A 25,229-nucleotide genomic window follows, 5' to 3' on the forward strand; every position below is an offset into this window, starting at 1 on the left:
GTTCCTTCCTGTTAGGTATTAGCTTAACCAATCTCCGAGAAAACTAGCTTGGTTGTTAAGTTTAACAAGTTAGTGTTGGGTTCGCTTCTGAAGACAAATAGTTAAAGAAACAAATATTGTTCAACGATTCTATTTTTCTTTCTTCGACCTCGTGGTCCAATTTCTCGTCCCCCCGATGGTCACGTGACTAAAGTACTCTGGGGGCTGGGGTGGGGTTGCTGTCTACCCCTTACATTAGGAACAGTTAGTTTTGGCCCAACAGAGAAGCGTATTGAAATTTATAAAGAAATGTTCCACTCTAACTGTCTAATTACGGTTACGCCGACATTTTTTTAAGAGTGCATTCTTCAATCAGTCAGTACGACCCTTTCAATATTTATATACCATTCCTCATTAAACTTCTCCACCACGCTGACTTTTTCATATTATTTTTGTAGTTACATGACCGCTTGCGACTTGGAAAATATCGTCAATGGAACTTTCCGAGCAATGAGACACCTACAAGTACTGTAAGTAGTATTTATCATTTTTTCACTTTTTTCTACGATATTCATAAAGCATAAAACCTGGCATGTCTTGGAGAGTGTATGTCTAAATAGCTCATCAATTTCCTCTCCGCATATAAGAGATGAAAAAAAAAACTTTACCGATTGCCCGATTTAAAAAAAAACACCGACCGTTCATAAATTAGTAATAAATGCGCTAGGAATTCGTCTGTGCAAGCCACTGTCTTAGAGATAACTTTGTAGCCAGGCAAAAATCGCACATGGGCTAATTTTTAAAGACAGAAACCCCTTTTGGTGTTAAGAATACTTGTAATAATTCTTTTTTGGGAGGAACTCCAAATTGTTTAAGCAGAGCAACAAGAGACAGAAATGAAATGAGGAGGAAGCTAAAAATATTTACGTGGAGGAGTTCATCGTCGAAGTTTTAGCGAATTTGTTCAGAATTAGCAATGTTATTCTTTGTTATTCAATTTGTAATGTGCAAAGTCTGAGCTCAACAAAGGGAAAAGATCTGGTACTCGGTTTTACATTGCGAACACTTAACTTGTCACATCTTTGATCTCGGACCACCACAGACAGGTTTTTCTGCGGTGAGATCAACCTGGAATAGGTGCATCACATTATTGTTTTAAATTTGTCCGTTTTCAGTGATCTGTCTTCCAATAAGCTGACTCGTATACACCGGGGCACAATGGCAGGACTTACGGATCAGCTCAAATATTTGTAAGTACATTGGTTGTGCGTTGCTGTTCTTTGCCTAGTACTGGGTAGTGCGGGTTTGAAAGGAATAACTGAACAGATCTCGGATATGGAAATCTTCTGTGTACTCAAGGTCCAAACCACGAGCAGCACCTCTTATAGCTCGCGTACTTTATTTTTGTTATTTATTGAAATGTTGTACCCACCAAACGTAAATATATAAAACAACATAAATGCTTCTTCCCATCCCCTTCCCACCCTTAAATGCCTACCAGAAGATATCTCAATTCTCTTTATACTTGCGAATAGGTTCCTTCAAGGAAACGAGCTAGAGACAATAGGTGATGGTGTTTTAGAACAATTTAAAACGCTCGAATTATGGTAAGTGATTAAAAAAAAAACTTACATAAAACAGGTAAAATGGCAAAGATTTCGTCAAGGAGCAGATTTAAATTGGCGCAAATAAAGAAAGATTTTTTAGCATGGCATAAAAAAAAACCGTCACTCGTTGCAACGCGTCAATTTTGTTTCAGATAACACATATGCGATTACGACTGCTAAATACAATACAAGTTACGATGGAAAACAAATGAAAAGAATTCGAAAAATACAAAATCACCGAGGAAGTAAACATTACAAGACAAACACAAAGAAGGAACATTTGTGTATTGATCAGGGCTCATAATAACTCCTTTGTATTTTTTTGGTTGCTGGATCGTATAGGTCTATGGACAACAACAAGCTGACATCTGTACCAGATTTGACAGGTCCGAACTATACGATTAAATTGTAAGTCGATATTATGCCTTTGTCATACATGGCACCGTTTTTGGTGTCACGCGTCGAAACAAATCTTATCGTATGCATTCCTTTCGAGCAGGAAGGTGATCGTGTTGGCGATACAATTAACTCAAGATGAACTCGTCTCCACGACCAAACATGTAACGTTTAAATAAAAGACAATTTCAAATACATTCAAGAGCACCGAATATAGAGATCTTCTTTATATAACTGCAACTTGTTATTTCAACTCCGACAAAAAAAGAAAAATCCCATTCCTAAAAAATGTCTTCCTTCCACAAAAAATTCGAATTTAACCTTTAGCCGTGTTCACAAACTAAAGAAGAAACCTTCGTGAGAAATAAAACCGCAATCTTGTCAAATCCGGTTACCATGATGTCATTTTTGTTGATGGTTTCTTCAATAAAAGCGGCGAGGATATTTGTTTTCGAAACAGCAGAAATTCTGGCATCTACTATATATCTATGTATTAACACTGAAAACTTGAATCAATCTATCGAATGATCAATCCCTCTATTTATCTATCGCTCTAGAAAAGTGACAGTATCGACTAAAATAAAAATAGAAAAAAAGTTAGTGAGACTGAACGTCATACATGTGAGTGTGGCCAAACATGGGTGTTTTTTTTTTATCATCTTATTGAACCAGAACAGGAGCCCATTACTTGGAGCGTTCAACTCCTATACTGGACCTATGTCACGGCGTTTTCACAGAACGGTTTAATTTTAAACTATCTTTTCGCGGAAAATAGGCTACTCGAGCTCACTTGGGTAATACGATCCATGAAACGCGAAGAAAAAAAATGGCGTCCCTATGTGGGGACGTCTTCATGTCAAAACTACGCAAATTCCACCTTTCTTTTGCTGTATTCCAGTATTCCAATCCTTTCTTTCCATATATTACTTTATCCTTTGCAAATTTTTCACACTTGCGAAAAAAATTCGCAGGAGCGCGGATCATCGTTGTATTTTTATTTGTATTTGTATTTTTTTTTTCGTGTTCTTCTGATTCTGGCCCCCCAAAGAAGATTTCATGAAAAGAGTCCAAATTCCAGACGATGAAGAGGCGAAATGCCAGCGATGATGGAGAGCGCGGAAACAAGAAATTGCGTGAGCAAAGCTGTGTGCGAGTTGTCTTCATCTTAAGAATCTTCATCCACACAGTCCGTAAAGGAAATTTTGCGACGCAGGACTGAACAGAAGCGGGTGCAACAAAATGATGAGCGTTTTTCTAGATCGTAAGATAATGCTACTTTTTCGAATGGGCTTCGATCTTTTCAAATCTTGGTTATTTTTTGTGAAGTGTGGTCGATTATTGCTGCATGCGGCAAAATTCACGGTGCCCATTGTCGCTTTGATCATTGAACAGTCAAGAGTCAGGTTCACCTTCACTAGAAATTTCCTCGGAACTGCTGCCTCCCGAGGTACTTTCAAAATATTCACACCACAAGCGTTCCGAGCTTACTGTTATTCCTGTTATAAGACGAGGTCAAGGCTGCACACTTCGATTTCGACCGTTGTATAATAGGAATAACAGTGACGGCAAAGCAAGCTTAAAATGGCAGTGAACGCCGGAAACCACAACGGACACAAAAGATGTGAGTAAATTCTATTGATTTAACGTGTAAAATGTTCATATTTCGAAATATTTATCGTTGTAAATCGACTACATTTTGTTCCCCGTGCTATTCCTTATAACATGTTCAAATTCTCAACAGTTCCTCCCGTAAATTAACACCGAGTCACACAACATATGACGCTTTCATAAATTAATCGTTTGCTTTTTATCTAGACGTGAGCTTGGGACGCCTTTGTTCACACAAATCTGCACACTAACTATCGCAAGAAGCATTGCACCTCTCTGCTGTTTTTCTTTCGATATATTAACGAGTAAAATTAGAAATTAACCATCTTGATTGGTCAATGTGCTCTCGTGGGGAGTCCTAGCTCGCGGTAAATTCAAACTAAAAATAGATTTGTCTTTAAAAACGCTGTGACAAAAATACAGGGCAATTGAAGGCTCCAAGTGATGGGCTCCTGACCAAAATTTAACTTAGCACAGGAGAATATATTCTCTCGATCAGCATGAGCAATTCGAACTTCACTTGATTAGACTCTTATGTTCGTCTCAGACGTTTAGGACACAATCGAATCACAGATTTATCGAGAATGGTCACATCTGGAGTTGGAAAATTTTATAAACTGTAAGTATTTGATCTATATTAAACTGAATGTTTCATTTTAGGTTATTTGCCATGAAACCAGCTTCTTTTCCTCTGGATGCCTTGGGTTATATTCAAGTATGCTCAAGCTCTACTCACGCTTGAAAATGTTGTTTTATTTTGTAGATTTTTGGACAACAATGAGATCGATCACCTTCCAGAAAACATTTTTCAGGATATTCTCGTATTCGGAAACCTGTGAGTAACAGAAACTACAACTGTAGTCACGCGTAATTGCTTCCATTATTTAATTAGAAACTTTCACACGCCTACGGTACTAAACATGAGCAGGAAAATACATATTAGAGAACGAAAACTTATAAACAAACTAACAATAAAGAAAAAAGTCAACGCTGCTCCATAAAAACCTGACAAATTACCTAACATAATTATATAACATTACGCAACGGTGCAAACATCAATCACACGTACACAATACAAAAAATGAAACCAATAAACATTGACAAGTAACACGCGAACTCAATACACAACAAACAGTATGAAAATAAGTTTCGCGATGCAAACAACCATGATGGAGCTGTGACTGTGTTTGGATAGTGTTACACAAAAAAGAAGCGCCACTTGATGTACAGAAAATACGGGTTTGAACTTTGAGTCACGTACTTTAATTGGGGATGGTTCTTCTTTAAACCCATTAACCCCTAACACTGCAAATAATTTCTCCTCACGATATTAGCCCATAATCATACATAAAGGTCGTGAGAATAAAGGAAATGATCACAAATTCAGCGAGTTCATATTTTTGAACAGATTATCCTTCTCAGCATCTTAGGAAATGTCTAGAGAACAGTATAATGTCAGGGTGTAGAGGGTTAAATACGGCTTCCTTTAGGATTTTAGCGTCTATTTTCTTCACGATAACTTCTTTTTCTCGTCTTTCCATAGTGATTTGTCGTTCAACAACTTGCAGTCATTACCTGATAATGTGTTTGCTAAACTCAATCAATTGAACATTCTGTAAGTAAAAGGTGAAAACCAATGTAGAAAGTAATCAGCTCTCTTGTCCCAAATGGAACAATTCAATGAATTACTAGTCAGGTCGAGATTGCCGCTCCTCAAAACGTTTAACTTCTTAAACAACTGAGTGTGTAACCCAATATAGAATGAGTGTCTTAATTTTCTAAATGTTGGGGACAATTCTTGTTACTTGCCACCAAAAAGTTTGAAATAAATGCAATTCTTTTTTTTTCAAAGGCAGGCTACTCGTGACATCCTTTTTTCCTGAAAAACTTATTGCAATTTCTAAGTGATGAAAAAACACCTATATTAAATGAAACAAACGAAATTGGACATAATATAGAATTTCATGGAGGTTTATTTCCAGCGGCTCAGATAATAACCCGCTCCTGTTCTATGTTTGATATCTCAGGAGTGTTATATTTTTCCCTGTTTTTAGGATGCTAACCTTCAACAGGATCGCTCACATTAATAAACACACATTCAGTGGACTTTCCAGTTTGACCACATTGTAGGTGTCTTCTGTATATTTTTTTAAAGAGGCATAGGTGAGGGGTTTAAATATCGTTTTTCATAAGCAGCTTAGAAGGTATAGTAGTTGTATAGTGGTTTTGTAGGTGACTGTGCTCGAAGAAGAGGCCTTTAAGCCCCTTTCCTCTAGGGGAGTCAGGGGTCATTGTCCCCCAGAAAAAAAAAATTTGAAATCTAGAGCTCGAAAGTATTATTTCCACCATTATGAACATCAAAAAATGTACTTTTTTATAATCGTCATCGACACCTTTGTAATTTTCAAGCTATTCCAGACCAATCAGAATGCTTCGCTGTGAGGTAAGAGGTCTGACGGACAGCGGTAGATCATCAGTTAATTGCTTTTACTAAAAGCCTGTCAGTACATCCACTTTAGTGTGGGAAATAAGAGAGTCGCTGTGCTGCATGTAAAAGGGTTTTTAGTCAGTTATATAAATGATAGTATATCATTACTAATTACATGATAAGATATGAGTTTCATTTATGAGTTGCTTCGGTTTCTAAGATATATCCAGGTTTCCGTTAGTCAGAAAAAGGGTTATCTTTCTTCTTTTCTCAATCAAAAACATTTTTATTGAGAATTAAACTACTTTCTTGCAATCAAAATTATTTTGATTGAGAAGAGAAGATCACCGAAACGTAATTTTTTTTTCTGTAGGCTTCTTCACAGTAACGCAATCAAAACTATTGAAAGCAAGGCTTTTGACGGACTTGTAGTGGAGCAGTTGTGAGTAAATTTACGAATTGACTGATTCCCTTTAAAGCTCTGAAAAGAAGACAAATTTTATGAGCTGAACGTTTTCTTGTTTCTTGGGTCGGTTTTAGAAGAAAAGAACAAACATATTTAAAAATAGCCCCACCCGCTATTTCTGACCGCTGATATCGGGAGCTTTTACAATGTCTATCAAATCGTTTCTTGTATAATGAGTAGATATTTTATTTTCAGAACCATATTTGATAATCCTTTCAGCTCATTACCAGATGGAATTTTCGACAAAATGACAAACCATACCAAAGTGTAAGTCAAGCCGTATGGCTTAAACACACGTCATATAGTATTTAACCAGAAACTGAAGTTAGTAGTAGACTTCGAGATTATACTCACTCCAAGATGTACTTTGTATATTCTCCAGCTAACCTGGAAACTACCAACAGCTAAATTCTATAAGTTATCATAATCATTTTCAAACACACCTAAGAACACGAGACAAAATGACGTATATTTACCAAAAGGCGTGAACACCCTAAAAGCAGAAAAAACCTATTAGTATTATTATCATCTTTATCATCATTTTTATCGTCGTCGTCGTTGACATATTCATCATTATCGTTACAGTTATTGTGTTGTAGCTTTATTGGTATAGCCTATCTCGGGACGGTTTTCGTACCCTCAGTACTTCTCACTTCGAGTAATTTGAGGGGAGGAGGGGAATTATCGGGTAATGGTCTGTCACCCAATCCGAACGAAGAAGCAAAACCTCAAGTCACTCAAAGCTATGGAAACCTAAGTTTGTTTTGGTGACGTGGGCCTTTTGACTAATTACTAATTACCATCATTCACATAATGATCACGTTGTCTTTTACATCCAATCAGTTTCGATTCAACTTATTCATAATCAAGTTGTTTACAGGTCATTGACGTGTAAAAATCTTCGTCAGCTACCTCGGGGAAAATATGTGTCACAGATGTAAGTACGCCTTTTTTTTTTTTTTTTTAATTATTTTTTTTCTTATACACCCTATAAAATCAGCTTCAACATTTTCCATTGATCTACACTATCGATTAAGCGGCTTCTTTGACTTAAAAAATTTTAATATGTGTAGTTATTAAAAGTTAGCCGTAGCATAAAATAAAGCCTTTCTTAGTATAGTCATGATACACTGCAAGTCCCAAAAATTGCGCGTGTCGTCTCTGCAAGACAACGTCGTCCAGTGCTAATTCCCCCCTGGCCTCTGTTGCGCCAAATTTATGACATGAATCTAAAATATAATGAATGTGGCAATTTTTTAAAGCTCACATTTCGTAGAGCGCTTTTAACTATTAGCACTTACCAGAGATGATCTCAAGGTTAGAGCGAATTCGGTCCTGCGCTTCACTGGGTTTAAACCTACCTCAAAATCCAATGTGAGCTTACGGGTTAATTGTCATTTCATTTCCAGGTCTCTCTTCTTATGGGGGAACTTAAACTTTTTTTTCCATGCGAGTATTTGATTTATTTTTATTATCCAATCCTTAGTGAGTGTGCTCCCTCGACATCTCTGTACTTTATTTTGGACAACGAGCTAAGTAACTTCAGATTTGGCTTTTCACGCTCAGGTTTTGTCTGCCACGACTGTGCAACTTATGAAAAACAAACTTTATCAAATATTTGTAAAAACTGCAGTCTCTGTCCAGTTGGTACCTACATGTATACTGATGAAAACCGCTGTGTAGATTGTCCTGCAGGTAATGAGAATGAACACCTATTTCATCGTTAATCATGGTAAAAAATGATATAAATGACAACATATGAGCGCTGTATCTTCAAAGTATCCAACAGCGCTTTATATCATAATACTGAAAGTTATTTGATAAAATTATGAAGAATAGGATATAAATTAAAAATATATTTCAAGGAAAGGTCTAAGCCACTTAAACTTTACAATATGTCAAATAAAAATTCGTTTAAAAATAAGGGCCTTAGGCTTAAATTTAAACGCCCTAACGACTTGCTCCTCCTCATAACCCATGGAAGAGGATTCCATAATACTGGTGCATTATATGAATAAAGCTATTTGACCACACAACCCAAGATTGTATATTGGTGTTACAAGTAAACTTTAAAAGAGGATTGCAAGGTTCTTAAAGCTCCTGTGAGTAAATAGGAGCCGTATCATTTGACGATTTGAAAGTTAAAAGTAGAGTTTTATAATCGCTCTGCTCGGCCAAAAGCAGGCAACAAGAATAACTTAAAGATTGCACAAACAATAACATTTATAAAAATGTTTCTCCTCTGTAATTGTGTTTAACGATGAATATCTCCCAACTCACCCGTGGAGCTGAATCTTTGTTTTATGATATGATATCTTCACAGGTGGCTTTTATCAGGATGAAATGGGACAAGTTGAATATAAGAGATGCAGTAATGGTACCTTTGTTTCTGAACAGCAAAGTCCTGGAACCACAGCTGCCGACTGCGTGGCTTGTCCATATGGTAAGTACAGTGTTCGCTTTGGGCAAACTTCACCGTTTTCGATTAAAATACGCTCTGGGTGACACTGAGTTTTAATGAAAGAACTGTCACAACGACGTCTTTAACACATAGCAGTCATTGTCATCAATTTTGGTTCTCACATTATCTACACAGAACAAAGTCAACTGGAGTGGACTATCAGAAACTCTTTTTAGACAACAGAAAGATGAACACAGATTACTCGCTTAATTTTAGTTGTTGATGTTGCTATCTATTTTAAGCGAAATCCAGAGATATCTCGTTCTAAAGTATATCCCTTTAATTCACTAGTGAAATCTTATTTCTTGGTTGACTCAGAGAATGAATTCGTGAACAAGCCTTTTGACGAATGTTTTATAATTAATGCTAAGAAAGGAAAAATTCCTTCCCAGGTACGATCTCCAACGAGACTGCTGAATATCGTGCATGCAGATGCCTACACAACTTCTATCGGTTAGATCGTTTTGGCCCGTGCTCAGCATGTCCGCCAAACGGTTTTGTTTGTAAGAAAGATACAGCAATACTTGCTCCTGACTACTTCTGGAAATGGACAGACCATTCTGAAAAAGAACGTTTCAGGGGTTTTGTTAACAATATTCATTCTTTTGGACCAGACTACAACAAGTCATATACCACGTTCGATACTTCACTTCCGAAGCCACTCAAATGTCCCCATGCAAAGTCCTGCAAGGGTGGAATTGACTCAGAATGCCATCAAGGATATCAAGGGACTTTGTGTGCAACCTGCTCTGAAGGATTCTATTTTCGCTTCAACTCTTGTTTGAAATGTCCCCGGTTACCTGTAACAATAACTTCATCCATCTTGGTAATTGCTCTTTTTGTTGCTGTATTTCTAATGGTTCTGTGGGGTGACTCCAAACGTGCAGAGGACAACCGGACAGTTGCAGATGTTATCATGTCGTGCTTTAAGATTGTGATTGGTTTTTACCAAGTTATTGCCGGTATTTTCTCGGCATTGGCGAAAGTCCAGTGGCCAGTCATTCTGATCTCAACGGAGAAGGTTCTAAAACTGTTTGAAGGGAACATCTTGCAGTTTGCCCCTCTAAGTTGCATTCATACTTCTCTACGGCTTGATGAGCTTGGAAAGTTCACGATGATTGTTGTTATGAATGTCTCACTCGTTGGCTTGATTTTCTTGTATCTCTTTCTTAAAAAGCGCTACATCATGAATAAGGAGGACCTTGGCGAAGACCAGAAAGTAATGGAAGTTAAGAGTCTGAAGAAATCTTGCTATCGGAACATTTTCCTATTGTTGTCGACGACCTACCCTACGACGAGCAAATCGATTATTCAGATTATACCTCTTCCTGGTGCATGTGTAGAGACTTGTTTCACAGACGACAAGAGCGACTGCATCTTCCTGCTGAGAGCTGACCACTCTGTCCAGTGTTTCACTCCTCGCCACAGCTTGTATTGGCTCATGGCTTCAATTTTGGCATTATATCCCGTGGGATTTCCACTTCTGGCTCTGTTTCTCACTTACAAGTATCGCGAGTCCCAGGAAAACGAAGCGATTTCTTTCGGACTCAGAGTGTACTTTGAAAACTATAAGAAGAAATTTTGGTTTTGGGAAATTACCGAGATGTATCGCAAGCTGATTCTAATCTCGTTGATTTTTCTGTTTGGATCAAAGAGCCTCTCTCAAATCGGTCTTACACTTCTGACAGTTAGTGTCTTTGGAGTTATCTACACCTTATTCCGACCGATCAAGAATAGGTTTGAAGACTGCTTGCAAACTTTTGTTCTTTGGATCATTTTCTTTGACGTTTGTCTTGGTGCTGTTTACACAAACTGGGATGAGAGTCAAGGAGAGGGCAAGAACGACTCCATCTTTGTAAATGTCCTGTTCGTGGTCCTTAACGCCTCTGTACTGTTGGTTGCCATTGGTAAGTCACCATGCTGCTCTACTTTATTCAATGTGCATTTTATTCATTTTCCAAATAAAAAAAGGAAAGATAGCGTGGATTGTGGTGGTTTTCTCAATTCCTCAGATTTTTCGTTTTCCGCGCAGTGAAAGGATAAAATCATAAAGTAACATATCCTGGTTATTTAGGATATTTGACTCTGTATAACACTGGCTCACACAACTGTAACCTTAAAACAGATCGCGTTGTTCAGTCAATTCTTCTCTCAGCTTAACTCTTACTGTAAGTGGAACTTTTAGACCTTGTTATCCTGACAGCCGAGTTATTTTCTCTATTCATGTCCTGCAGTGTTCCAACATTAGAAAACTGCGAATTTACAGATGGAGTATGATGAATATTGAGATCCTAAAAAGAAATCCAAACCACTGTGCTAACGAAATGTCAACACCCATTCTCAAAACGCTTCTTAGCTAGAGCGGAAACAGAGACAAATTTCCGAAAAAAGGGACACCTTACCTTTTTTAACGCCTTCGTGCAAGATTTCAATTACATGTATAAACGATGAACTCTGTCTTTTTTTTTTCTACCTTACAGGAAAAGGAATTCGACACGTGAAGTCAATTTGGAAGTACATTACCTTCAACCCGATCCGATGTTTCATTTTCCTTTGCGAAGGAGTATCACGTAGAGTGGTCAAAAGAACAGGAACATCCGATGAACTTGCATACTTCATTGAAGAAAGCAACTGAAGAACTTCATGAAAATATTTGTCTTAAAACTACTTTTCTATGGCTGATGAAATATCTCGCTTTAAATGGCTTAAACATTTAGAACTTTCGTTGATATCTCTCTGGCTATTGTGAGACTTCTGGATGACATTTCATTGTAACTAAAGGCACTATGGCGGCTCCCGCAAAGGCTGTGTTATTCAAAACGCAAAGAGTAATTCTTTGAGTCTTTAATTTAAATTGAGATAATAAATTAGTTTTTTAAATAATAAGACAGGTTATTTTTTAGTCAAAAAATGTAATAATAACAACGTTCTGGTTAGTTAAAAATTTGAACCCCTCGCACTTTCGAGCATTTATGACTTTGACGCATCATATATGTTTAAGTAATAAAGCACACTTTCTATCAATTAGCCGGGGTAATGGCTTCTGAGTTTATTTCTCTCTTTGAATTTTTTTCATCAAGTCATCAGAAACCTTTATTGGTTTGAAGCATATGAAAACCAGAAATGGCGTGGTACCTTAAATTTGGACAAATTCAGGACTGTACCATGGATATTAAATAAGCACGGCTTTGCTCTTTTTTTAAAACTTTCTCTATGTTCAACCTCACGCCACTAGTCTGCTCTTTTTTAAAACGGATTTGAAAAGGTTTACTTTCAGATCAGTATTTTTCCAGTGCCTCGTTGATTAATCAAACCTCGTGGAGGTTAAATATTTTTCTCCTTTTACAACGAGCCAGATTTTTCCCCTATGTCTTTTCATCGGCAGCAGTAAGGAAATGCGTTTGGGGATGAATTGAGGAATGTCGCAGTCTCGGCTAGTGGGTATAACAGATAATGTTAAAATGCATCATTTTCAATCACTATATCAGCCAAGGAGGTTACCATGAGTATTGAATTACAAAGCAAAAGCACGCTGGTGATATACGCCACAGTTCGTGCCATACGCTTCATGCGTTTTTTTTTTTTCCAAAGTTTGCGGCTGTTGCATGGAACAGCTTTCACTGTCACGCGCGTTAATATCGGTTTGACTTTGCTCGTGTGAATTGATTGCGGGAGTGGAGCTATTATATTGTTTAGCAATATGAAGAAAAAACACAAGAAGAAAGTGGAGAAGAGACAGTGTTTTCTTGCTGAAGCTATCGTAAATGTTTTTATAAAAATGAGATATCATAAATATGATTTTAAAAAACTGTTTAATCTAGAAACGTTTGACCGCTCTCATGTCCATGGGGAACGAGCATCAAAAGCACACACTTTATGATAGGAATAAAATATTTCCGCACTTTTGTAAATAGTACGATGAAAGTAGAAAATAGATCAGAGCATGCGCTTATCACAAGTCTCAAATTTCATATGGAAAGTTAACCTCGGTAAAGAAATATAAATTAGTTTGCCTTTTGATGAGGAAATGACTTTTTAACGGGTCGGCAATGATAACCATGCAGCTGTCATGAACTGCACTGAGACATCGCGGAATCACGATATATGGTGAGCGTTCGACTGCATTGGGATTATTCATGAAGTTTTTCATGAATGGAAAAAGCGCTCATTCTCTCTTTTCCTTTCCAATCAGCACACACCACCGAATCTAAAGTAAGCTATGCCATGCAACAAATTAAAAATCCCTGAAAAGCACAAAGTCTTCCGCGTTTATTTCATCTGCAACAAACGGCCCTATGCTGCGAATATGGATGATATTTTGTCACGAAAAATTTTTTATTTCCTTTGAAACTCAGGACGTGGTGAACTCTAAGAGTATTACTTACTGAGCATTACTTAAAAGAATGATTTTAATCATAAACCGATAGTACTCCCACCGAACAGAAGCCGAAAAAAGGAAAACTCCTCTAATATAAAGACAAGGTAGTCGATATGGTTGCATAGTCAGTACTCTCAGGCTTTTCCTTGCTTAATTATTCGGAGCGGTGATTAACGCAAGGGAGGTAGTACGCGCACTAAAAGCGAAAAAATTAAACAGCGGACTAGATTCCCTCCAAAGGTTCGTGCTTAAGAAAATAAATGTACAGGCAAGTTAATTTTTTCGGTCAGCAGATCATAAGGAGGTGTATATTTAAGCGTCATACAGTATCGAGAGTTTTACGAGTGAAGTTTCAAGGCTTGTGTTAGAAGTTTTAATAAACATAAACAAAATTATCAGCGCATGGACCACCGTGGAAACGCAATAGTTTCACTTATTTAATTTTCCAATTGTGATAACTTTTTTTTGCCAAATTTAAACTACACATTCTAAATATACCTAGTCGAGAAGATTTCTAGTTGGACATTTTTGGGCATGTGAAATCTGCTAAATTTAGCTAGTTTTTATTGTGTAACCTTTTCACAATTTCAGTATTTGTAAAAGGAAGGAACATCCAATTGAAAAAGAACGTGTTGAGGCTTCAAACTCAACTTGAGAAGTGTCAAAAATATCTGACTTCTACTGAAAAAAAGGAAAAACAAGTCAGACACAAGCTAAGGGGGACAAGATTTGCTTCCTCAAAACTGAAACAGAAATTGTAAGGCAACAGTGAAATCGCCAAAAAGGGGTATTCCCACAAAGGAAGAGAAGAGAGGCACATAATGGGTGTTCAGACCTGGTGTCCAATAGAGAGCAAGCCAAGAGCTTATGTCCTTGCAAACAGCCTAAGAGGAAGTGGGAAAACACCACTCTGATGTAGATAACCATGTTATAAAAAATGAACATGATATTACCGATGTTTCGGGGTTGGTTGGGGACAATGCCTTTACCCAAAAGGGAAAAGTAAACGGCCTTTTAGCTAACAACGCCAGAATCTTTGGAAAGGAGATATTTTTTGGTAGGATGCTACCCACATGTACCAAACATTATGCTGAGAAGAATGTGCCAGGCCGGGTTTGGGGCCAAGGGTGACATGAGCAACCCGTATGTTTTAGTTACTCTATAAAATATCTTGGCACCATCATAAGCGTCCAAGCCAATACAAGGTTATGTATATTTCTCTTGGTATTCAAAGTAAAGAGCCACCCCTTCCTCAGACATTAATTGACACAAGGTGGACATATTATCATGAAACTCTCCAGTGGTATCTTAAGTATGAAAAAGCCTGTTTAGAGTTCGCTGAGCGTCTCCTTCAAAGATTGCCAAAATCAGATAGCCACCAGACTATTTGGTAAGATGTCATTAAGCTGAGCTCCAGTCCTATGATTCAAGTTGAAGTCAAGTTTTTGTTTGAACCCTTCGATAAGGTTATTATCCCGTCTCTGAATACATCCCAAGCTAATGATGCAGAACTTGGATTCTCCAGTAGTTACCTAGCAAGGTTATAGCCAGGAATTGTTTTGAAGGACCATGAAACTTTGAGTAAAATGTTGATATATTTTCCTTTAACACCACAATAGGTGGAGATGGACAATAATTGAGAGCGTTATCAGTACACCTGACGGACAAGTTTCAAGACTCGTGCAGCTGTTGGTGTTAAAAGTGTGGAACTACACCACGTCCCACATGTCTGCACAGGTTACGCCGTTGCCTGCACATGAAGAATAGAGTAGTGATGGGGGGTGGCTCAGTAATGTTTAGTCGTTTAAGATTTGTACACAAGAATTAATTTCACTGATCCACACTGCATGAAATAAATATATCTCAGCATGAATGAGTTTTTATACACAGAGACACATCAAATAATTAATGTTTCAAAACAACGTGTTAGAACTAACTTGGTAAAAGGACGTCGTATATGCCATTTTAGTAAAGTGAAAAAAGCTTAATATCTTAATGTATGTACATGTAGCATGTTAGTTTTTTGGTTTGCAATATTGCAACTTATCAAGTAAGGGAGGGATCTTTATAAGAGTGGCAGTATAAGCTGTGTAAGTAATCAAATATACGTCCTTTCATATCTCAGCATTTTGGAGAATGATTTTGGAGAACGACGAGGGCAATGAGTTCGTCGGTGTAATTACGGTCAATAGTTACCCTCGTTAAATGAAGTCTAATACTACTAACTACTTGAGGAGGATAATTCAGTATTATCAACTCAGTTGATTACGTAAATTGGCCACCTTAATAAGGAGTCTCAAAGCTGACGTTTCGAGCGTTAGCCCTACGTCGTTCGCTATGAAGAAGGACTAACGCTCGAAACGACAGCTGTGAAACTCTTTACGGCGGCTAATTTACGATATCAACTCAGTTGATGATACGAAATTACCCTGTTTTACTCTCCCACCGACGCAGCATTACAGTTTATGTAGGAACTTACTCCCTTTACTAAAGAGGGCTTTGAGGTTTTCGGTTTGGAGGTTTTCGGTCATTGCGGTTTTTCGGCTTTGGCTATTTTTTAGATCGGGTTTTCAGTTTTTGCGCTGAATAACTGGGTTTTTTTATTTTGGTGTCTGTATCAGTTTGCGGGTTTTCGTTTTTCTGGCAGTTGGTTTTCGGTTTGCAGAAGAAATGCCCGCGATTTTTCGGATTTTATATCCTATTCGGTTTTTCTGGAATGGTAACTGCAGTTTTGAGGATTTCTCAATTTCGAGTAATGTGAGGACCGATAAGTTGGTCCAGTTTTTGGGCCTTAATTTGGTGCAAATGGTTGAAAAGTTTAGAATTGGCATCCTGAATCTGGGCATAAATAGATTATACTAAAACAGGTGGACAGATTTTGGAAAGTCCAGAGCGGCAATTCAGAATTTGTTCTTTAAGTTCGTTACGTTTCTCCGTTTAAGTGTCAGCCATTTTACGGCTAACAGTTGACTCCATTCCGTTGTGATTAAAAGTAAACATTTTTTTCACGATTAACTTTTTAACGACTCTCGGCAAAATTTTTTGTCCGTTTAAGTGGCGATCTCTGTAAGAGCGGTCCAGGGTATTCCGCACCGCAAAAAAAGTTTTCCCTCAAGCTTTGCTCCATAAACTATCTTTGGTAATAAGTAAATAGAGCTTTAAGACCACACCGATTAATACTTTAAACATTTTAAAAGGCTTAAATTTGACAAATTTTATTATCTCGTGACGAAAGACGTCAACAACAACGTATCAGTCGAATATCATAATTTGATTAGCGCTCGCAAACTCTTATTTCCATCCGCAAAGGTGTTGGTGACCTATCTAGCAACTTATGTTTACATAAGATAATTTAGTTTAATCAATCAGCCAAAAACTTTAACTGTTCCCACGGTTCTAGTTTCACTTCAGATCGTAAGCAATCGAAGTAATTCACACTGTTAGGTTTGTGTCTGATCTCCCAATTTTGCGCTGCAGTAAAAGAAAAACCTCAAAAGGTTCCTCGCTTTGACAAGACTGTGCATGTTAGTTCATGGGAAACATAAGCATGCTATGCATGCAAGAGTTTTTTCTTTTTTTTTTTGGCTCGGTGGGTTGAAATGGGTTATTAAGTAACTGATGTTTAAATTTTTGTAAACGCTGTGACTAAACGCTATCGGGCATAGTCTCAAATAGTTTATGCCCGGCAGTCAGAAATTTTCACAGATTTTCCTCCGAAAGGTTCTTTCAAAGTTTACGAATATCAGATCTTTGTTTAGAAATTTCAAGCGATTCCGAAAATGAATTTGGTTTTCAGTGGTCAGACTCTCCGAGCTTGAGCATACTAAAATATCGTTCGATTGTCCACACTTTCAAACTGCACGCCTCTGATCAGACTGCCGGGCACGTTCTCGGATGCCACCAAAAGATTCCTTGAAACTTCCTAAGAGTATTGGATTTTTGTTAGGAAATTTCAAGCGATTCCAGAAATTAATTGGTTTTTTAAGTAGACAAATTCCCGCGTACCCCATCACTCTTTCACAATATATTTTCTGAGTTGAGTGACTCACAAACATTTTGATTTTTTCCCTGTTTTTAGGGTGCTAACCTTCAACAACATCACTCACGTTAACAATCACACATTCAGTGGACTTTCTAGTTTGACCACACTGTAAGTGTCCTCTATATACTTTTCTAGAGAGGCGTTAGTCAGGGCTTTGAATAACGTTTTTCATAAGCATTGTATAGTAGGTGTATAGTGGCGTAGTAGATGACTGTGCCCAGATACTTTCCCCTAGGGCAGTTAGGGGGCATTGTCCCTCAGAAAAAAAATTGAAATCCAGAGCTCGAAGATGTAATTTCCATCATACTGGGCATCAAAAAGAGTAGTTTTTGTAATAATTTTCATTGACACCTTTGTAATTTGCAAGCTATTCCTGACCAATCAGAATGCCTCGTTGTGGAGCGTTCGTGTTTAAACGAAGCAAATTCGAAAATCAATGCCTTCCGGGGAGGCTCTCATTTCATCATCATTTCACGATAAAAAACCTCTCAACCTCCGATGAATTCAAACACTGTTTCATAAATTCAGGCACATCAAAATGTTTCATATATCCTCTTCATCAAATTTCGGGAACGCAAAGTGTTGCAATAGCCTCGTAAATAACGTAGATTATATTAATTTCATAAAAATGTATTGAACAAGATCCACATTTCCAGTGTCCACGTGCCAATCTACTGGCGTAAATGTAGTCGTGGATTAGAAATGAATCATTTTGCTAATCAATTCGTTTTCTCAATTGTTAATTCATTTACCTGTGTAATTAGGATAGATGGCACATTTATAACGTCATGTCCCTTGTCATCTACCCTATAAGTCAGAACTTTGCTATTCTTTCTATTTTACAGACTGCTGATCAAAAACAAACTTACATTTATTGCCAAAGACGTTTTTTATGAGACTCCCAGCCTGAAATCATTGTAAGAGTAAACTTTGGTTCTGAGATTTCTTCATATTGTGTAATGCTGTATCACGTGCACAGTCAAGAGAGGATAAAGTGTTACTGCTATCCTCTCTTGGTATTTTAGATAAGCCTTTATACATAAACTACCATGATATATCTATTCTGTAAACACAATGATAATTTAAAAAATACGTAATTGCTCGTATTTCGAAATTACTTGGAGGTGTTTCCACTTCTTGTTTTCATTTTAAGTTATTTTGCAAAATATGATATGTGTTTCTGTTTTTAAAGTAAATAACAGTTGTTGTTTAGAAAAAAACTTTTCTCTCCTCCTTTCTTCCTACCCTAAATCAAAATTTGTTATTTTTTTAACTTTGATAGCTATTTGATTATCAGTGTAATATGGGAACAACCAGAACCAATGTTTTCGAGGGTAAAGTATACTAAGAACCATCAAAATGGCTTTAAAATTCTGTCAAATACTCAAAGCCTTATTCCGAATTCCAATTTGCAATGCATATACGACATCTTTATGTTTGTTGTGCAAGTGGATAATTGCTTCACCAAAATAATTTTTTCCCGTAGGTTTCTTCACAGTAATGCAATTACAAAAATTGAAAAGGAGGCTTTTGACGGACTCGATCTGAACCAGTTGTGAGTAAATTGAAGAATAAAATGATTTCCTTGGGAGCTAAAACTTGGGATGTGATACATTAACAAACTGATATATTTTATTGTTTTTTTCTAAGCTGTTGTTTAGCTGCCAGTAGATGCCATACGCATAATTAAAAATCGCACCCACCATATCTCTTGATATCAGGAGCTTTAGCATAACATATCTTGTTTAAGGGGTATATACACGCTTCATTTTCAGAACCATTTTTGATAATCCTTTAAACTCATTACCAGATGGAATGTTCGACAAAATGGCAAATCATACCCAAGTGTAAGTCAAGCTGTCTGGCTCAAGAGCTATATATATATATATATATATACATATAGATATATAGATATATATATGTATATATATATATATATATATATATATATATACATATAGAGATATATATATATATATATATATTTTTTTTTTTTTAATAAAGAAACTGGAGTTAGTAGCAGTAGTAGCAGACGTACAGATTCTAGATACTCCTAGATATACTCTGTATACTCTTGAGCTTACCTGTAAATTTGGGTTTACCTAGTCATTTCTAAAAGTATTTAGACCTACGTAAAAACACGACCAAAACTTGTGAGAATTCTACGAAAAGCCGAGAGCACCTCTAACACAGAAAAAAACCTCTTAATATCATTATAATTATTATAAATCTTCATTATCGTTGTTGTCGTCGTCATCGACGTCTTCATCGTCATCAGCGTTATCGTTACATTTGTCGAATTTGTGTTAATTTTTTTTTTTTAATACAGCTTCACGTTCTTGGCTTTAATTGGTACACGTTTCTCGAACCTGTCTTTTTTTTCTTTTTACCTTAGGTAGTTTTCATTATCCCGTAGGGGGAGGGTTGCTGCTGCCAAAATCACGACGGGTTTTACACCCAAAAGTTTTAATTCAACTTATTGATAATCAAATTATGTACAGGGCATTGACGTGTAAAAACCTTGGTCAGCTGCCTCTGGGAAAATACGTGTCTCAAATGTAAGTAGGCCTTAAGTTTCATTTTCTTCTCACGCTATAGAATGATAAACATCTGCACTGACGTTCTAACGGCTCATTTGACTTTAAGGGTTTTAACGAGTTTAATTCCGTAAAATTCAGCCTTTGTATAAAAAAAGCCTGATCGGAACTAGTCATGATATACTGCAATCCCTAAGAATAACTCATAACTCTTGTGTTTGATGACGTCATTTGGTGAATTTGTCCCCCCACCCCTTCCCCGGCCAACTTTGCATGAGCGTATGAGTTTGGTTTCAGTGCTATGGGAATACTTACTTGGTTAAAAGTTATCAGTGTGCACCCCGGAGAGCAAATTGCTTCACTAGGTTTCGTCCGTCTCAAAACCAAACTGCGCTTATGTCGTATTTTTTACCTCGTTTTCAGGTGTCTCTTGTCTCGAGTAGGGGGAGGTCAGTTTTGACAACAACTTTCAATTAGCATTTCATAAATTTATTCTTCCTTTCCATTACAAAAGATATGAAAATAACAATAAAAAACTGTATATAACTTTTAAAACAACTATTGATCTTAGTCATTTCAACGTGTCGACATTTATTAGTACTATCGGCTTTGGCTATTGATCTCTTCACTGGAAAATTACGATATTGTTTTCAACCTAGTTTTTATTTATTGTCATTGTCCAATCTTCAGTGATTGTGCTCCCACGACATCTCTGCACGTCATTTTGGACAACCACCAAAGTAGCTTCAGTTCATGCTTTACACGCTCAGGTTTTGTGTGCCAGGACTGTGCATCCCACGAAAAACACAGTGTACGATTCTTATGTGCAAATTGCAGCCTATGTCCAGTTGGTACCTACGTGTATACTGATGAATCCCGCTGTCTACTGTGTCCTGCAGGTAATGAGAAGAAACAATTATTTTATCGTTGACATCCGTATTTTAAAAAGAAAAGTGACAAGGAATCACTTTATTTGTCTGGCTAGATGGTCACCGGTGGTGGCTTCAGCTGTTTAATATATGTGTTGGAAAGAACGAAACCTGGCTCCTACATGCATCGTTATTCCCTTTCTGAACCAAAGTATAAAAAGGAATAACTGATTAGACGAATTTTAGTGCGATTATTGCTAATACGTAAATTTAGTTCAGCAAGAAAAAGACTTACCAATTTGATAACGAGAAACGACTGATCAGATGCCATCTAAATTCTTGATCATCCTTGTTTCCTTTGCTTTTGGGCACACGATTGAATTTTGATGGAATCGTTATTCTTTTCCTTTTATGTATTTTGTTAACTTTGGAGATGGCTTAGGCAATTAAACGGTGCTGGTATACTTTAATATCGTTTTCTCAAAGGTGTACTTCTTTTATCATAAATGAATTGAAAACAGACAATAACATTGATAAAAGGTGTCTCTATGCTGTAATTCAATGTAATAGTTGATTCTCTTCTTATGAGCTCAGAGAATCCACCAGTATAACTGTATCTAAGCTCCATAATATCTTTACAGGAGGTTTTTATCAGAATGAAATGGGACAAGTTGATTGCAAAAGATGCAGCATTGGTACATTTGTTTCTGAACAGTTAAGTCCTGGGACCAAAGCTACCGACTGCGTGGCATGTCCATACGATAACTGTTGTGTTTCCTTTGGGCGGACGGCACCTTTTTTTCAATTCAAATGCGCTTAAGAATAATGCGAAGTTTTTTGTTTATTTTTTTTTTTTCCTGAAAAGGCTATCAAGGCGATTGACTCAACCTTTGGCAGTCACTATCACCAATTTTAGTTCAACACACAAAACACATTCATGTAAAATGGATTATCCGGAAGCCGGATCCATCTTAGAGTGCATAAGCCGAGAGTATTTGTTTGTTCAGAGGGGAATCCAAAGATGTATTATTTGGAGGATAATAGTCATTCAGAGAAAAGAGGAAGTGAATTCGTGGAAAAGCCCTTCTGTCAATGTTATGATGTTTCTATAGATAGGTCTTCGACATGTTGCGAAGTGGTTGCTTAAAAATGAACCATTCTTTTCAGGTACGCTTTCTAACGAGACTGCTGAATATCGTGCATGCAGATGCCTACACAACTTCTATCGGTTAGATCGTTTTGGCCCGTGCTCAGCATGTCCACCGTATGGTTTTGTTTGTAAGAAGGACACAGGAATACTTGCTCCTAACTACTTCTGGAAATGGTCAAATCAGTCTGACAAAGAACGATACAAAGGTTTTGGAGGTTTCAAGGATATAAAGGGACTTTGTGTGCAACCTGCTCTGAAGGCTTCTATTTTCGCTTCAGCTCTTGTTTGAAATGTCCCCGGTTAATTGTAACAGTAACTTCATCCATTTTGGTGATTGTTCTTTTTGTTGCTGTGTTTCTAATGGTTCTTTGGGGTGACTCCAGGCATGTAGAGAACAACCGGACAGTTGCAGATGTCGTCATGTCGTGCTTTAAAATTGTAACTGGTTTTTACCAAGTCATTGCTGGTATTTTCTCGGCATTGGCGAAAGTCCAGTGGCCAGTCATTTTGATCTCAACTGAGAAGGTTCTAAAAGTATTTGAAGGGAACATCTTACAGTTTGCCCCTCTCAGTTGCATACAGTCTTCTCTACGGCTTGATCAGCTTGGAAAGTTCACGATGATTGTTGTCATGAATGTCTCGCTCGTTGGATTGATTTTCTTGTATCTATTTCTTAAAAAGCGCTACATCATGAATAAGAAGGATCTTGGCGAAGACCGGAAAGTAATGGAAGTTAAAAGTTTGACGAAATCCTGCTACCGAAACATTTTTCTATTGTTGTTGACGACCTACCCCACGACGAGCAAATCGATTATTCAGATTCTACCTCTTCCCGGTGCTTGTATAAAAACATGTTTCACAGACAACAAGAGCGACTGTATCTTCCTACTGAGAGCTGATTACTCCATTCAGTGTTTCACTCCTCGCCACAACTTGTATTGGCTCATGGCTTCTATTTTGGCGTTATATCTTTTAGCTTTGTTTCTCACTTACAAATATCGTGAATCCCAGGAATACGAAGCCATTTCTTTCGGACTCAGAGTGTTCTTTGAAAACTACAAGAATGAATTTTGGTTTTGGGAAATCACAGAGATGTATCGCAAGCTGTTTCTAACCTCACTGATTTTTCTTTTTGGATCAAAAAGCCTTTCTCAAATCGGTCTCACAGTTCTGACAGTCAGCGTCTTTGGAGTGGTCTACACCTTATTCCGACCAATCAAGGACAAGTTTGAAGACCGCTTACAAACATTTGTTCTTTGGATAACTTTTTTTGACGTTTGTCTTGGTGCAGTTTACACAAACTGGGATGAGAGTCAAGGAGAGGGCAAGAACGACTCCATCTTTGTAAATGTCTTGTTCATGACCCTTAACGCCTCTGTATTGTTTCTTGCCATTGGTAAGTCAACATGCTGCTCTGTTTTATTCAATGTGCCTTTTAGTCATTTGCCAAATAAATCAAGGAAAGGTAATCTGAATTGTGGTGGTTTTTTCAATCCCCAATTTTTTTCGTTTTCTGCGCAATGAAAGTATTATGATAAAATCATTAAGTAGCCTTGTCTAGGTTATTTAGGATATTTGACCCTCAATAACATTGGCTCACACAATTGTAATCTTAAAGCAGATCGCGATGTTTGGTCAATTTCTCCAGCAACTTAACTCTTAACCAACTACTATTGGTAGAAGACGATAAACCGCGAGCTACAGTTAGAGTGTTATGAATATTGAGATCTTAGAAAAAAATCCAAATCATTGTGCGAACGTAATGTCAACACCGATTCTCAAAAAGCCTCTTAGCAAGAGCGAAAACAATGAAAAATTTCAGAAAAAAAGGACACGTTACCGTTTTTAACGCTTTTGTGTAAGATTTCAATTACATGTATAAATGATGAACTCCGGCCGTCTTCTTCTTTTACTTTACAGGAAAAGGAATTCTACATGTGAAGTCAATTTGGAAGGACGTAACCTTCAACCCGATCCGATGTTTCAGCTTCCTTTGCCAAGGAGTATCACGTCTTAAAAACTGGGTGATCACAAGAACAGGAACATCCGATGAACTTTCATACTTGATTGAAGAAAGCAACTGAAGAACTTCACAGAAATATTTGTCTTAAACCTTTTTTACTATGCCTCCTGAAATATCTCGCTCTAGGTGGCTTAAACATTTAGAGCTTTCGTTGACATCTCTCTGGCTGTTGTGAGACTTCTCGATGACATTTCATTGCAATTATAAGCACCAGTGACTCTCGCAAAGGCTGTGTTCTTCAAAACGCAAAGCGTAATTGGGACAATAAACGTTGAAAATTATATCATGATTATTTTGGTAAAAAAGTAATATTTTGCTTAGTTAAAAGTAGGATCCTTGGCACCTTAAAGCACATTTTCTATCAGTTTGTCGGCTACTGAATTAATTGCTCTGTTTGAACGTTTTGAATAAAGTCAAACCTTTATTCGTTTGAAGCATATAAAAACTACAAATGGCGTAGCAAGTTAAATTTCGACAAATTCAGGGCTGTACCACGGATATCAAATAAGCACTTTATCAGGTCAGTATTTGGAAAAAGAACTTTCATTTTCTCGACGTTGACTTTCACAAAACTCTTCATTTCGATTATTTCTATGCTTCTGACGTGACTAAATTTGTTGATAGCTGTAAACAGTCTCTAGGTCTAGTTCAATTTTTCGCTTTAAAGTAGCTTTCTGGGTGGCAGCTAGAGTTTTCAGTTTGCAGATCCAGACATGTTCTTCCTCTCTCTTTAAGGAATTTTTGACTGATAAACCTAGTGGAAGGTAAATATTTTGCTCCTTTTTTTACAACGAGCCAGATTTTTCCCTTACGTCTTTTCATCGCCAGCAGTAAAGAAATGAGATTAGGGATGAATTGAGGAATGTTTGCCGTTCGTGACAGTTGGACAAATGAACCGACCAAAATGTCGATAAGAGTCAACGAGAAAATACAGAATCTGAAAGTGAAATGTTCAGTGAACTTCAGCCGAATTGTGGCTCATAAATACACGCAAGTTTTTTCACATGACAAGCAGAAAACAAAGTGTTCAAGGCATGTGTTTTATGAATGAAAGACAGCCGAATTCACCGGAACTTGAAGATCGCTCGGGATGACAGCGCCATAAAACTCGGCTACAGTGACTGATGTGGCCTTCCACTCACGTATCGGAAAGGATGTCAGAGCAAGCTCTTATTTTTTCACTCGAAGGGCGGCCGATGTAGTTTCTGAGGCTTGTTTCACTGCGATGATCGGAGATCGCCATGATGAGCCAGCCGCGATGGACCACAGCATGATCACAGTCCCT

The 25,229-nt window shown here is 37.4% G+C and overlaps 1 protein-coding gene and 1 pseudogene across 1 annotated transcript in view; both read left to right on the forward strand.

Annotated features, from left to right (window-relative positions):
* Nucleotides 1-11,948, forward strand: part of LOC131772200 (putative leucine-rich repeat-containing protein DDB_G0281931) — a 60,005-nt gene extending 48,057 nt beyond the window's left edge. The window contains exons 8-22 of the mRNA XM_066165539.1: nucleotides 438-509; nucleotides 1,155-1,229; nucleotides 1,515-1,586; nucleotides 1,929-1,994; nucleotides 4,138-4,209; nucleotides 4,354-4,425; nucleotides 5,134-5,205; nucleotides 5,645-5,716; nucleotides 6,392-6,460; nucleotides 6,680-6,751; nucleotides 7,365-7,421; nucleotides 7,971-8,179; nucleotides 8,808-8,927; nucleotides 9,338-10,852; nucleotides 11,426-11,948. Of these exons, the coding sequence (XP_066021636.1) occupies nucleotides 438-509; nucleotides 1,155-1,229; nucleotides 1,515-1,586; nucleotides 1,929-1,994; nucleotides 4,138-4,209; nucleotides 4,354-4,425; nucleotides 5,134-5,205; nucleotides 5,645-5,716; nucleotides 6,392-6,460; nucleotides 6,680-6,751; nucleotides 7,365-7,421; nucleotides 7,971-8,179; nucleotides 8,808-8,927; nucleotides 9,338-10,852; nucleotides 11,426-11,580 (2,770 nt within the window). The 3' untranslated portion in view covers nucleotides 11,581-11,948. The remainder of the gene's footprint in view (nucleotides 1-437; nucleotides 510-1,154; nucleotides 1,230-1,514; nucleotides 1,587-1,928; nucleotides 1,995-4,137; nucleotides 4,210-4,353; nucleotides 4,426-5,133; nucleotides 5,206-5,644; nucleotides 5,717-6,391; nucleotides 6,461-6,679; nucleotides 6,752-7,364; nucleotides 7,422-7,970; nucleotides 8,180-8,807; nucleotides 8,928-9,337; nucleotides 10,853-11,425) is intronic.
* Nucleotides 11,949-14,410: 2,462 nt separating this feature from the next.
* On the forward strand, nucleotides 14,411-24,299 carry LOC131790142 (putative leucine-rich repeat-containing protein DDB_G0281931; annotated as a pseudogene).
* Nucleotides 24,300-25,229: the final 930 nt, after the last annotated feature.

The sequence above is a fragment of the Pocillopora verrucosa genome, chromosome 4, assembly GCF_036669915.1.
Source record: "Pocillopora verrucosa isolate sample1 chromosome 4, ASM3666991v2, whole genome shotgun sequence".
Lineage (NCBI taxonomy): Eukaryota > Metazoa > Cnidaria > Anthozoa > Scleractinia > Pocilloporidae > Pocillopora > Pocillopora verrucosa.